Consider the following 15,531-nt stretch of genomic DNA (forward strand, 5'->3'; position numbering starts at 1 on the left):
GTCCAACTTGTTTGGAAAAATAGCTTCCCCTTTCCTTTCCCAACCGATTAGCGATAAGGATTTTGCCAGAATTTCAATATTAGTAACTACGGAAATGATAAGAGTTTATCTTGAAAAATAATTGTAGTGCCAATAGATGGTATTCTATATATTTTATTACCTGGAACTACTAGGAACTGGGCTTGATTACCATTTGGACCTAGGGCTTCAGTTTTTTGGGGGATCTCAATTTTACCTTCTTAAAAGGGGGAATGTGGTTGCTGAGTCTCCTAAAAAAATGCTATGCTTAGGGCAACGCACAGTTTTAATCGGCTGTAAATATGCGCTTTACAATCTTTGTTAATTTGAGTATTTTGGAGGGAAACGGCTGTCTGTACTTGCTTATCAGAGTGTGTTTCGGTTCTTCCTATCAATTCGGAGCTCTTAAAATCTCTTTATTTTTAGAGATTCTCTAATCTAAATCTCTTTATTCTATGGTGTTAATCGTAAAGAAGTTTGTATTTGAAAGTTATTTTCACAACGATTGCGAATAAGCTTTTATTATTATTATTATTAAAATCAAATTCCTCATTCTCCATTATTACTGCTTCTGTATATATGGGGTTCAGCACGGAGTATAAAGATATATACTCCGCGCTAAACCCCATATGTTTATACTCTGAGGGATTTTAGTTTATGTTTTAGCGCCAAGTTCTGTGCGAATTAAAATCTTTCTTTGCAAATTCTGAAGATCGTATTTTGCGCTTATGCCTTCGGCCATGCGTGGCCTGGTGTTAATTTCCCAAGTAAAACGATTGCTAGAGTGCTTGCTGTTGTAAAGGGGAAGGGGGTTGTTACTGAAGACTGCGAAGCAATCAACGGCTGCTGCTGATAGGGGAGATCAAAGGTGAGAGGGGAGACCCTTTGAAAGCGCCAGAGGCCAAACGTGTCTCCCTGTGGGAGCGGTCCTGTCTGTGGAACGCGTGAAATAAAACCTCTTAAAAGAGGGGTCGGCAGCCGAACTTCTGTACAATATATATTTCAAAGGTCGAAGATTAAAGTGCCTGCAACATGTATGTAAATATTTGAACTCGAATGACAAGTCTTGGCTTCGATCATGAACTGCGTCGAGGAACAGAATTGTCGATTTAATGGACACAGTAATTTACAATAGAATTATGAAATTACTAACGTTTCAATGGGATTATATCATTATATGTAGGATATTTATTTGCAATGAATACATTGATTAGCTGTCTACTATAAAATACCTCAGAGTTAACTGAAATGTTATAATTAATAAATTAGAGGATTATAACATTATATTAAGAATAGCAATCAAATTTCATTAATAGTTAAATGCGTTAAACACTGTATATAAAATACGCTGTACATAATCAATATAACGAGCTAGCTATAACTCTTAAGAAATTTTATTTTTAGCGCTATTATTGTGGATTCGGAAGTTAAATGTCAAATATCTGAATGGATTAGCTACTTGTTTTAGACGGGAATTTTACCAGTCTGTTCTGTCTTGTGGACTCCAACAAGCTGATGTCGTTATTCAACGTTTGTTTTGAAATTTTATATGAAAATCATGCAAAGTATTTAGTGTAATATTTATATTTATTGGAATGCTCATAATTATCCTGATTGCATGAATAGTTGCACTTAGGTAAGTTTTTGAAATCATACTTGTTGTTTAAAAATGTCGACCTTGGATTAAAAATACGTACTGTTGTTTTTATTGTCGATTATGGATAAAAACCACAAGTATTAATCAAAATTTTAGACTTGGATTAGAATTACCTACCGTACACGCTGTCGATCCTGTGCACTTTCGATTCAATTTTCATATGCCGGTAATTAGTGTCGATCATATGAATAAAGGACTTTAAAGTCCCATCCTTTAGGCAGCGTTTATGATTGCAACCGAGGATCTGAGACTAATCCATTCAGCTGAGGATGAGTTCATTTGCTGTCTTGCCATTTGGAAGGTGGAATTTTCATATCATTTTGATCATCTAAACATCTAAAAAGCAGATATTCCTAACAATCTTCATATTTTCTCCGTCTTATTGCAGCAATGCTTTATTTATAGCCTGGTCTGCCTTTGGTTTGATTAGATATGATAGAACTTTTTTCGAACTCCCATTCTGATGGGGTGACTGGAGCGTATGACAGGCACTGCAGAAGATACTTGCTATCCGTGATTAAGGCCTCTATCCTACTCGAATTATTAGGTACAGTGGCTGCAAGAGATAAAAAAAAAAAAAAAAAAAAAATCCCCCCCCCCCCCAAAAAAAAAAAAAATATATTCCGAACGTAGTTCCTGGTTGTCATGGTGACGCTCCTACCCCTGCAAAGATGATTTATCGGAAGAAAATGATTCAGGAAAAGGGGAAACATTGCCGAATTCTCCCATTTCATCTCGCGTGGTTAAGAAAAAAATATTTACGTATGAAGATAGAGAACATTTCAGAAAAGTGAGTTAATGAATTTCGCTCTTAACTCAGTCTTAGATTTCGTTACTATAATCAGTCGAACATTTTATGATAGAATTAACAAAATGTGAAGTAAATGAATTCTAATCTTGGATTAATGCCTCTTAACTGACTGATAGTCAAATTAGACGTAAAGGCGTCAGTAAAAAGTAGCGAAATCAGTTTCTTTCTGTAAGGAAGCTGCGAATTAGTTTATTAAATTTTGCAGTCATAATCTCTTTCTCATTTTACTCCGTATATTTTAGTTATTTGTAAAAATCATTAGGTTTTAATATAAAATCAGTGCTTTTTGTCAGTAGATGCGAAATAATTCTTGTTATGGTTTTCACGAGTTTAATTAATTTTATTCGTAATAGCAGTGATCTCTGTGAGATAACCATTTATTTCAGTAAAAAGAAAGCATCAATTTGTTACATTTACAACAACAGTAAAAGATTTTCTCTTCCACCCCCAAAAAACTACCTCAATCTGATCATATTTATGTTGCATCCAAAAAAGTAGAAATTTTTACTCAAATAAGTGTTTGTTAGGTTAACTATATATATATATATATATATATATATATATAAAAGAAAGAAAGAAAGGGCAGTAGATTTTTCTTTATCAATATGATATATTGATAAAGGATGGCATCACAGTGATGTTCTGGCATAATGTGTGTAGAGTCGATGTATAACTTCATTACAGATGGACCTTTGTACTGTGACGCCAGTATACAAATGTTGTTCCTATTTCTTTTCCCCATATTAATTTATTTAGAAGGCAAGGATGAAATAAAATTTTGATTTTATTTCTTAGTTTGTAAGTAATTTTGTCTTAAAGAAGAACTGCGTTGGTACAAAAGTCACCGACATTATAGTGAAGGTTACTCGGTTCAAGTCAGAGAGCATCTTAAATATGACGTGGCACAGCGACACAGCCATTTTCCATCCCCCGTAACTCATTCTCCACTTAAATATAGTCAGAAAAATACAGTTAATGCAGTTAGCTGCTGCTGATATGTAGGAAGCTGTAGGAAAGGGGATTACTTTGTCCAATATTTTGTGATGAAAAGTGGTTATGGCCATTGGGATTTTTCTATTTACAAATGCGCATAGCGTTTCAACTTTATCGGGTCATATTCTTCGTAGGCATTGGAGTCGTGCTGGTCGAACTTTATCCTGTGCTGCATCAATTATAGCTTAAAAAGCGTGTAAAATTCATTCAGGTGCATTCATTTAAGCTACGTGCATATTATGCACTGCACTATTTAGGTATTGGATATTTCATGTATATTTTTCACTGCAAAAATAACTATCAAGGGATTGAGAGCAATCTTATATTAGCTTTTCTACTAAAATATCTCCAAATCATCTTCAGTTGATGAATCAGATACGTTTAAAATCTTTGACATTCCCCTAAATTTCTCTATGCACACATTAATTGCAATCTAGTTGTAGATAACGCTTTCAACTTAGCTTTTCCTGTTTATCGATTTTTCAAGTCATTTTGCCTTCAAAAAGTATGCAGTATTATTTAAGATCTATATCAATCTAGCGTTGCATTTTTTTTTCCTCTAATATTTATTTTTTATATTGATCTCTTCTGTATTGACTCACAAATACTCCTTCCGGGAGTATCCAGGCTTGCAACCACAACTGGAAAACTGTCTTGCGAGAATATCTAGGAATATGACCAGGAAGAGTTAATCTAAAATCTGTAAGAGACTTCAGGACATAATATTACGACTATCACTTATAGCTGAGGTTTGTTCAAGTTTAATGGATTGCACAAAAATGCGAATCTCATAAATATTTCTACTTTCTCTTTATCAGGATACTTCTTCAGGTGCAATTATAGAATGTAATTAAATCAGAGAATATGTGTTCCAATTCGAAGAGAAGGGTAAGAATGATGGTATTCTTAAAAGTGAAGGGGGTTGTATTTGGAATACGTTGCGAATTGGTAGGAAAGAATTTCTGAATAAAAAGAGGTCATCATGGGACGAGAGAAAGTATTACAACTTGCCTCCTGCGTAGGGATTTCCTCTGCTCTTTATAGGGCCTCCCTAGGGTTACTTCACGGGTGGGTAACTCCATTCACTAACGACTTTCTTCTCTTCTCTTCTCCTTTGCCACTCATGCTTCTGGGAAACCTTGTATTGAACGAAAAGAAAAAAAGGGACGAATTCTTGGAGTGCTGCTCCAGTGAGTGATACGTAAAGAAGACGTTGAGGGTTCTTGCCATGAAAATGTCCCATGTGACCGTGAAAAAAAAGGGGGAAATGCAAATCCTACTTTGCTTACTTCCTTTTGCATACAGTGGAATTACAATTTTATGTTTTAGACTGCTTGCTCATTTGGTGTTTGTTTACTAAGGAATGTAGCAAAACCTGCTTAAATTTTTCAAGTTTCCCAAATAAAAACTTTTTAAACAATAACTTCTTAAATCTTTTTTTTTCCAAAATTATGATTAATCATAAAACAGCTAATTAACATTATGAGGTATTTCTTCCGCCTTCCTAGCGGCTACACCTCGAAGGTACGTGGTGTAGTGGTTCTGTATTCCAGAGGTCCGTGGTTCGATTTCCGGTGAAGGCGTTTGCTCATTTTTCATCTTGCCTGCTTCCAAAAAATACCTAATGTCTCTACAACATAGCTGTTTTGCGATTAACCATAAATTTATAACTTCAATAAATATTTGAAAATTAAATCCACGTATTTTTATTTTTACATTGGATTTAAGTAATTTTCATTAAATTTTATTCTCAATTAAATTACTGTTTTAAAACTTAAACTCTTTTAATTTTGATTTCAGCTAAATTATTTGACAATTTAGTTATTAATATTTCATTGAGTTATTGTCAAAATAGAACAGAATTAGCTTCATTTTTATATATTTTTATCTCTTCAAAACTTTTGTTAGTTAAAACGTTAACTACTTCAAAAATATCTGATGTCTCAGAAACAGACGTAGCATTTTGAAAGAGACAGAAAAAATGGACTAGCATTCTTTTCCCACTCTTAAGTGGTTCCACTTTACCTTATTACAGATCGTAAAATAGTTGAAAGAAAATGGACCGAAAGTTAGAGGTTTTTCTCGCCATCTTCGGTGGTTAATTCAGCTAGGGATCTTGTTGACCATTATGGTAACAAGTAATACATGGTTAGAAGCAATAACAACAGTAGAAAAAAAGCAACCACTGTTCTAAGAACAAGAGTTATGATTCCAGTTTCAAGTTCAAAAAACATGTAATAAGAGTTTCTTTAAAAGAAAAAAAAAAAAAAAATATTTTCTGAAGGTAAAGGCTTTCAAAAGATCAGTGCAGAATGGCTGGATTTTTCAACATAAAATATTTCATCTTATTTTTATTTCGATAATAATCGAAATAAGAAAACATTTGAAACTCTGTGCGGCAAAGTTTTTAAGCGAGTTTTACTATATTTAATGATGTTTATTTCAATGCATAAATTATCACATACTCCTCTATTGTTACTTTCCTATTCCCAACGCTTTGAAGAGGTGAATTACCAGCGTTCTTTAAGAATTCAGTTTCTGGGTTATTTTCTGAAGGTACCATTACCTCGCTGTGACGTGTACTTTTTCCCATTTCTAATTAAATTAATTGTTTTAAACAGTCTGAAATCACTTCTTGAGAAGGATTTTAGATGTTAATAGTAGGATCGGATTCTTTTGTGTTCTCACGAGAAGAAATTTTCTTCCTCATGTTGCTAGTCAATAATGCTTGTAATTCTTCATTTGTAATATTGCATTAAGAAATATATTTATTGGCCAATTCTTTGCTCATTTATCATTGTTTACGCAATGAAGATTTTTTTGTATTTATGCATCATAAAAATGGAGCGAGATAAATTTAGCTGTCGGTTTTTATTTGACGAAATTCGCGTGCAATTAATTCGTAATGCAAAACCGAATTCATTATGCGGAACATATTTCGGTCCATGTATACATTCGATATATGAGGCATTGCTGTATATAGGATTAAGAAAGTGGTTCATTTTCTTTTAATAAAAACAAACACGTTTTATTAATATCTTTTTTAAATTAAATTACAAAAAAAAAGGCTCAAAAGGCTTAAAAGAGCTGACTGATAATTTTTGTGTCTTACAGGTTGACATCATGTATGCTGATCATGTCTTGAATGATGATTATACATTAATGGACATAGCTTACATTTATGCATGGAAAAGGGTGAGTGTAATTTTCCATATAAAATATTAATATTTTTAATGTATATTTGCAAAGAAAATTTTGGTGTTAATGTCAGTCTGTTAATGTTTTCTAAATAACCTTAGAACATTAAGCACTAATTTTATTAAAATACCTTTAAAGTCTTTTAATTTAATCATGAAATTTTAATTTTTGAGTACGTTAGGTACTGTAATGTAGTGTCTCAATTTACATTTATTATTATACTTTGTTCTCAAATGTTGAACTCCTGCCCAAACTTATTATATCATTTATCTTTTGCTTACATAGGCTGGACCCATGAGATTCCGTTATAGGTTAGCCAAACGCATAGCAAGAAGAATTGGAGTTCAAAGAAGGATTTGCAAACCACAGTCTTCTGTTATCTCTAATGAATCTGAAGTTTCTTCACTAGATTTGAATTCAGAAAATAAAGTAGAAGCCAAAGAAGACCAAGAAAAGATGGAGATCGAGGAGACTGATAGTTGCCATGCCACGGCTGTTAGTGAAGAAGTAAATCAGAATGGTCCAGTTGTTGAAGAAGAAGATGCAGTTTCAGAGATGACAACTGAGTCTTCGGAATCCCCCTCATTAGATGTTGAGAAAATGGAAGTTACAGCTCCATCTGACCTTGTGAATGGTACTAGTCCAAATGAAATTCCTGTTGCTGCCAGCAAATCAGAATCAGTATCCAATGATACTGTTAAAGTAGTTGTTTCTGCAGAGAATACAATCTTATCAACAGCTAATGGTATGAAAGTAAAATTAATCCACCATCCAGAACTAAACCCAAAATCTCGCAACAAGAAGACTGGCAGTAGGAAAGGTGGGAGGAGTTCCCGTTACAAAAGTGCTCCTGTGCATCGTTTTGCTAGACTTGCTCCTTACCCACCTCCAAGTGCAGTAGTACCAGCAACCTGTCCTACTGTGACACAGATAACTGTTGGAAATCTTGTTCCATCTGTGATGAATAGTCTTTCCCCTAATTTAGTGACAGCATTAGTGACTACTACTTCATGCAATGCAGGTAGGAATATCCAACCTACGCAGCCTGCATCGTTCCTTACACAACAGCAGCTTACTCAAACAACTGTAACTTCACATGCAGATAATTTAGTTTCTAATCACTTACCAGAAACTGTGTCTTCCACGGCAGCAAGCTATGTTTTGTCTACTCCATCCTCCACTTCGGTCACAAATACAAGTGATGAACATAGTTCGCAAGTCATTACAGTTCCATCTGTACAGCATTCTGTCAACATTCTTCCTCCAGTTAGCAGTTCCATGTCATCATCATCTGATTTTACAGTAAAGTCAAATTCAGAATCCTCCATTTTGCAAACAGCTTTAAGTGCAGTTGTTTCATCTACGTCTACCACAGTTCCCTCCACGATATCTGAACAGTCAAGTTCCATGAGCATACATGATTCCACTGATCATCTTGTTACAGAATCAGTAACAGTGTCAGCAGTACCTGTGACCTCTTCAGTATTATCAGATATAAATGTATCAGAGACAGTTTTCACATCACCTGTCACATTAATCACAGAGACTGAGCCAACGAGTCCAAAACATATTGAAATTTCAAATCAGATTTCAAGTGTGTCTTCAAACTCTTCAGAACTTTCATCGGTAACAACTGTTCCAAGTACCTCATCTTCTCAAATACAGTTGAGTAATATTAAAATTGCAAGTGCTGAAGTTACACCAAGTATTACTCAATCCATTAACAGTGTAAGTACTAATGGAATATCATCACCTAAAAGTGAAACTCATGTTAAAGATTCATCTTTTTGTAGCTCATACACAGTGGATAAAAAATCATCAGACTCCTTTAAAATAAGTGTTAAAAATTCTATTTCAGCAGAATTTAGTGACAATGATGATCTTGGTTGTCAACCAGATTTAGTGGTTGATGAACAAAAAATGGATAGTTCTGATAATGAAGATGATACAGATGCTGCTCTGCGTAAGAAAATTACTGCAATAGCTGAAAAAGATGATGATGCTGATGCAACAGATGATACAGAAGCAGATAGTGGGAGAGCAAGTGATATAAGCAGTCAAGCTCGCTCAAGTTGTGATGATGACATTGGTTCCCCCATGCCTGTCGTTTCAACCTCTGATTTGGATCGGCATATTACAGCTACAAGTACAGTAACTTCTCATATAAATTCATTTACAGTACCAGTGATAACTACAACACCAGTAACAGTAGCATCATCAGTAACAGAAGAGAAACAAACAAAATCCAATAAAATCAGTAATGTTATTGATAATATCTATCGTAATCATGAGAAAAAAGATAAAATTGGTGCTCTTGACTTGTCAACATGCCAACGAAAACCTGGAGAAACTGCATGCTCTCGACCAAAAACAGTTGCAAATCCAGTTCTGGACATTAAGCATAGACAGCAAGCTTACCTTCCTGCTCCTAATAACAAGCAGCATACTGCCTGTGTTCCAGCACCCAAGCACCCTGTGCTTGGACTAGTATCCCATTTTCATAATCTGATGCCTTCACAAATGCCAATCCATGGAAAATCTCTACATTCATCTGTTCCTTTCCATAATGCAGCTTTGGCATTTCCTAGTCAAAGCAGAGGAACTTCTTCACCTTCCTTAACTCAAGGAAGGTCGACCCCCACCTATAATACTAGCCTTGGTATTGTGCCATCAGTGCCCTCAGCTCACCAAAGTCTGGGACTGCCAAATATGCTCCCATGTATGTCATCTGCAATGATGAACTATCCTAGTCGAGGTAGTATCACACCGAGCATATTGCCAGGACGAACTACTCCTTCTTCCAATCTTTTGAAATGTGTTTCATCTCCTCCTCCAAGTCTAAACAACAGAGGTATTCATCAGAGCAGGCAGACTTCTTCACATAGCCGAAAATCAGATTCGCATCGCACGAAGTCACCGTCACCAAATAACCGGAACAGTGCAATGTTGTCACCCAGTGTCAGCCTGTCCATGCAAGCAGCCTACTCTAAGACTTCATCATCAGATGTGAGATTGTCTCCTCATCATAGGTCTGGTTCTCTTGCAACAAGCCCGAAACAAATAGTGCCAACAAACAGTAACACATCAACCAATTTAGTTCCAACAAACTCAAATTACAAAGTGAATCAGTCATCCACTCCTATTTATAAAAAAGACCCTTATAAAAATTACAACTCTAAATTCAAAGGAAGCAACCTGGCTGTATTCAACCCAGATCCAAATGGGTATCGCCAGAGAATTGTCATAAAGAATCTTAATTTCACTCCTCAGTCACAAAAGTCTTGAACTACGTTTTCTGTTCCATATTTTTTTTAACTGTTTTTCTTGTATAAAATCTGAGTTTTTGGTGAGAAAATTATCTTAAAATAGATGGGGAAATTTAGATTTTGTATTTTTGTATCTGCACCAATATTTAGTACATACACTCACAATGTGCAAGCTTCAAATGCAGATCTCATTAGCACAGTAGACCAAAGAAATCCAACTTGCACACTGTTTTCAGTATTTTTAATTAAAATTCATTTCGTTGAGTAAGTAATACTAGTATATAAGTTCTTTGTGAAGTATTAAAAGTATATGAAATCAAATTCAGATTTTTGCTTAAAAATTCTGTTTTTAGGAAAATATCATGACAATATTCCAAATGTTTGCTTAGTCTAAAAGGGTGAAACTATTTAGCATTTCTTTAATTCTAAAATTATTATTAATATTGATTTATTTAATGACAGATCATAATATGATATTTTTTGATTGATATGTTAGATACTTTATTCAAATTTTGATGAATATTGCAATTTATCTTCTCAAAAAATATAAGCACTTATATACAGCTTTTGTCTAATGTACAATAAGGGCTAAAATCAAAACATGAATTTATCAAAAAATTTTTAAAAGCAATCCCTGAACATTAGAAATATTGTTTGCTGTAACTGAATGTTTGCTTGAAGAGTGCTGTGAATCACATTTAACAAAACAAAAAAGAATTATTTTTGTTAAAATGTCTTTCATGTGTAATTGATCATTTAATGTGAAATGTAAATTTTTGTGTAATTATTTTATAATTTTAAACTTTCGTGTAAATTTTGTTTACTGAATCTAATTCCATTTAAGTACCTGTGCTTCAATATGGAATTTCTCAAATTACAAGTCAATGTGCAGATGTCAACAGTATCAAAATTGTGTATATAGAGAGCTGATGTGTGTTATGCTGTGCAGCAAATGTGTGTTACATCCTATGTGTGTGTGCAGCAGGAAGGGAAATTCTACACCACATTTTTTGAGTGCAATACACCTATCATGCTGCAGATTGCTCTGAAAAAGAAAAAAGGGCTGTACAAAAATTAAGATTCCTGTAATAGTGTAAAATACGTTATCAATGTGTGATGTTTATTGGAACTTCCCATAAAGTACAAAAAAATGAAAAGAGAAAAAAGAAATAATTTGGGCTGGAAAAGTATATCCAAAATACTGGATGTGCTTATGGTATTTTTCCCCATCCTTATGTAAGGACTTGCACACTTTCCACTATTTTTTAATATTTTGTAAATACATTTTAAGAGCAAAAATACAATTTATATGAAAAATAGAACTTGAAGATTGTTAAATATTGAACTGTTTCTGCAGAAGAAAACTTTTTTTGTGTGAATATAGTTATATATTTTAAAAACTAGATGTAAAATATTCAAGATTTTCCATTTTATTTGTTTTCCTTGGGAAACTGGAAGATTCCAGTCGTCAGAAACAGCACCATAAGACATGTATTGCAATTTGAAACACTTTTTACAAGTAGATTTTTTTGCTAACAAATATATTTTGTACTATCTTTATATGCAGTACAACAAATTTTGAATAGTGTAGGATATGTGTTTTACGTAAGTTTCTGCACTGTTATCAAAATTAGTTTTATTATAAACATAAAAGAGTGAACAAAATCAACTGCATTGTTATAGCTATTAATTTACTTTTTAGGTAATACATATAGTATCTCAAGCACTCAACCAATTTATAAGAAGTGAGTTCCACTAGTACTTAAAGAGTTCATGTTATGCTGAGCTTACTTTGGTGTGGCAATTCTGTGCTGAGATTCATATACCAAGAATTATTGTAATTGTATATATGATTCATGTGAAAAATATAAGGTAGTTTTAAAAAACAAACAAACAAAATTTTTTAAAGAATAAAATTGTTTTTATTAAATCCATAGTTCTGGAATATGAAAGATTTTAAAAGATGTATTACACTGAATACCAAATTTCTTATTACTATAGCGCATTATATACCAATCTATGTTATATAGGATTTAAAATAGGTGTATATATTTCTTTCTTATAAGAATGCTGCCAACCTCCCTGTACCTCATCCCCCCAGGTTCACAGTTGACCTCCAAATGCTCCTTGTAAGATATATATATATATGATTTTTAGATCACTTCTTTTAAATCCTATCTTATGTGAAATGTTGAATCACTATTCATTCGTGGGGGGCGCTATAAAAAATAATTTTGATACACGTAAATTGTGCAAATTCTACTTTTTCACGTAATTTTCTTTGTGTCTGATTTTTTTAAACCATTCAAGAGGTCTGTAAAGCATTTTATGAAGAATAAAATAGTATTTGATACATAAATACATGTTTTTAATTTTGCTTTAAAGCTTTAAATGGTACATTACTGGATTTATCCTTACGATTAATTGTTAATTTTATTTTTTATTTTTTGTCTTGCTTTAAAAGTGCCCTTCTGATACATTAAAGATTTTTTTTTTCCCTACTAAAGTTTCCTTCAGTATAAAATTTTAAGCAAATTATAAAGTCAAATAAAATTAGCCCCCAATCCCTCGGAAAAAAACATGATGCAAAATTAAGATTTAAAACAATGAAGTAAATATTGAGTTTTTATATTTTAATTCAAAATCGTGTTATAAGTAATTTAAATAATCCTAATGGTGCATTATAATAGGACTTTGGACAGTCTAGAAACCTTGTGAAATGGCGTCACCATGCGGCACAAACATCTCCCGGTTTTTTATATTTCAGAGTTCGCAGACATAATGTACAAAGTCCGTGAAAACATTATTTGCTGTATTTAATTTCTAACTATCGTATTTCTTCGATTATAAAACGTCATCGGTTGCAAAATGCACCTCTTAATTTCAATGCCACCAACGGCAAACTCAAAAAAAAAAAAAAAAAAAAAAAAAAAAAAAAAAAAAAAGGTCCCCATTCTAAAAGAATAATGAAGTAAATAAAATACACAAATACGTATAAAAAGTTTTAAAAAAGTAGTAATTGACTAAGGTAACAGTATTTTTACGTAAATTATTCATTTGGGAAACTTTATTGCTTCACAATAATTCCAAAAAAATCTACGCTTCTGAGATTATCAAGGACGCACCTCATTTTCTAGGATACTTACATATAAAAAAAAGGGAGATTGATTAGATTTGATAAAATACATTATTATCAAATCACTCATAAATGTCTCACTAATTGCTTAAGAACCAAGTTGATTCCTGTGGTTACTGAATAACGTGGATTTGAGCTGCCATTTTCAGCTAATTATATCGGGAAAAGTTTTCTGATTATAAGCCTGGTATCATTCGTATTATTATTAAGATTATTGTGAAAACGTATTGCTCGAAGTAAATGTGCTATGTACGCGCGTTTAGACATCTGAAAAGCTATTGAATAAACCACTGTTTCTGACGACGTTTCTTCCAAAGAGTCTGTTACGTATGTATGTTTTGTATGTATGTGATTCGTGTGTAGTGGGGGGAAATTCCTGATTTTTTTTTTTTTCTCCCGACCACTTCGCACGGAAGGAGATCTGTTGTAGATATTAGTTTAGCTTCGCAGTTGGAGGGAATTTCCTTGCATCCTCGTTACTGCTGCTCCTGTTGTATGCTGAAAATATGAGTGTAAAATATTTACCAATAAATGTAAAGTTTATAGTATAAATGACTCTTGTATTTTTTTTCACTGTTTATACAAATTCAAAATCTCGTCTTTGGTAAGATCTACGGAAGTATTTCTTAGTATTAGCCCTAAGGGCTATTTCGTTTTGACATTTTGCCTTAAAAACTTTAAATGTCGGTTCACTTTTCAAACTGTTGCCACCAAATATTACAACCCTGTATTATATTTAAAGAAATTAAATAATGAAGAACCAGCGTAAATGTATGTATGTTTCTCGCATTGTGATAAAACAACGGTACCTAGAGCCATCCAATTTTGAATGACGTAATCCCTACTGCGAATATAGGAATCTGAAAGCACAAATTTGGAGTTTGTTTTATTATCGATTTCAAATTTTGTAAAACTTTAACGAGTTTTTGATTAACAAACTCAACAATTTCAAACATTGCTATGGCAAAATAGTACACACACACACACACACACAAAAAAAAAAAAAAAAAAAATCTCCAGCGCGCGAGTTTGTGTATCACAAATTCTAAAGATATGCTCATTTTAAAATTATTTTGCGATTTCGCTGTTGAACTGAATTTTATGGTTTAAGTGCGAAGAACGTGATATTTAATTAAAGGTAACCCACTAAACGTTAAAAAAGCCCATTTGGACGTAATGTAAAATCTGAAAGCTTTCGTTTTTTTTTAAACAAAACTCCATATATTAGATTATTACTTCATAACCAAGTAAAATCCGCTGTGCGCAAAAATACAGCGACCTTTAGAAAACTATTGTCTGGGCCATTTATTTTCACGAAGAATAATTAATGCAAATGCGATATTCTGCTCGTTCGTTGTAGAAATTCATAACTAATGCATTTGCTAAAAACTATTTTAAAATTAAAAATCAGATTTATCTGGCCTAAAACAATGAGGGGTGTACAAAACTTCAGCAAACCGAAAAATCTCTTGAAAAAACAGTTTGATTTGGTTTATTTTGTTATGGCAAAGCACTCGAGGCTATCTGCCTAAGGGGCGAGATGCTTTCATGGAGAACTTTTTAAGGGAAACTGGTTCCTATACACGTTACACATAGGGAAAACCACAAAAACGCTCCTGCAGCCAGCCATTTCGCCGGAATTCGATCCTCGCCTCGAACTACCAGTGGTCAGCGACTTTACCGCTCCACCGCTGGTGGGCTGTTAAAAAAATGGAGCAAAGATGATAAATAGAAAAGGAACGGGTTTGTTTCTTTTATCGTAAGAAAAATCAACATCCTACATTAGCTTTCACATTTTTTGTTTTGGTGTTTCGTGGAAAATGAAACAAAAAATCATCCACATTCTAATATCCGTTGTGCTTTTTCGTGTAATATTTTTAATTTAAAAAATTTAGTAAAAAGATCCAAAGTTTTCCAGCAGTGATAAAAATGAGTACCAAAATTTAAGGAATAATATTCAACATACAAATTCTGTATTTCTTTCATCTAAACTCATTAAAACATAATAGTTTACAAAATTGTGCAAACATATTTTTTGGCTGTATTAGTGGCGGAGTGAAAAAAACGATGCAATAAAAAAACTGGAGAATACGGTAAATATTTTTTTTATATATAATCCGGTTTTCGGAAACGTTTGTTTTATAAACACGCAGGAAAATACTTAAATTTCTGCTTGGGAGGAGAATACGTTTAACAATGTCATTTATGTTTATAAATAAGCATTTTATAAAGGAACTTGGCTCCTACTTTTTTTTTAACTGAGAATCGTTTTCTAAGTGCGAATGCAATCTGATTTAAAATCTGTCAAATTTATGAAGACAATGAAAAAAGAACTAACAAAGACAATTTACAATAGAATTTTCGTAAGGAAGCGCTGTGTTGAAGTGGTAAAGTATTCAGCGGTAGATAAAAGAATTTTTTGTCGTAAATCCTTATTCCCCGTGCTGATTTC

The 15,531-nt window shown here is 33.1% G+C and overlaps 1 protein-coding gene across 2 annotated transcripts in view; it reads left to right on the forward strand.

Moving 5' to 3' along the window:
* LOC118192833 (uncharacterized) overlaps positions 1-13,631 on the forward strand; it is a 204,965-nt gene extending 191,334 nt beyond the window's left edge. For both annotated transcript variants that reach the window (XM_085816623.1, XM_085816622.1), the window contains exons 10-11: positions 6,594-6,674; positions 6,963-13,631. In XM_085816623.1, the coding sequence (XP_085672749.1) occupies positions 6,594-6,674; positions 6,963-9,962 (3,081 nt within the window). In that variant the 3' untranslated portion in view covers positions 9,963-13,631. The remainder of the gene's footprint in view (positions 1-6,593; positions 6,675-6,962) is intronic.
* Positions 13,632-15,531: the final 1,900 nt, after the last annotated feature.

Source organism: Stegodyphus dumicola, chromosome 5, assembly GCF_044657685.1.
Source record: "Stegodyphus dumicola isolate Sdum_Otavi_A_Nest chromosome 5, ASM4465768v1".
Lineage (NCBI taxonomy): Eukaryota > Metazoa > Arthropoda > Arachnida > Araneae > Eresidae > Stegodyphus > Stegodyphus dumicola.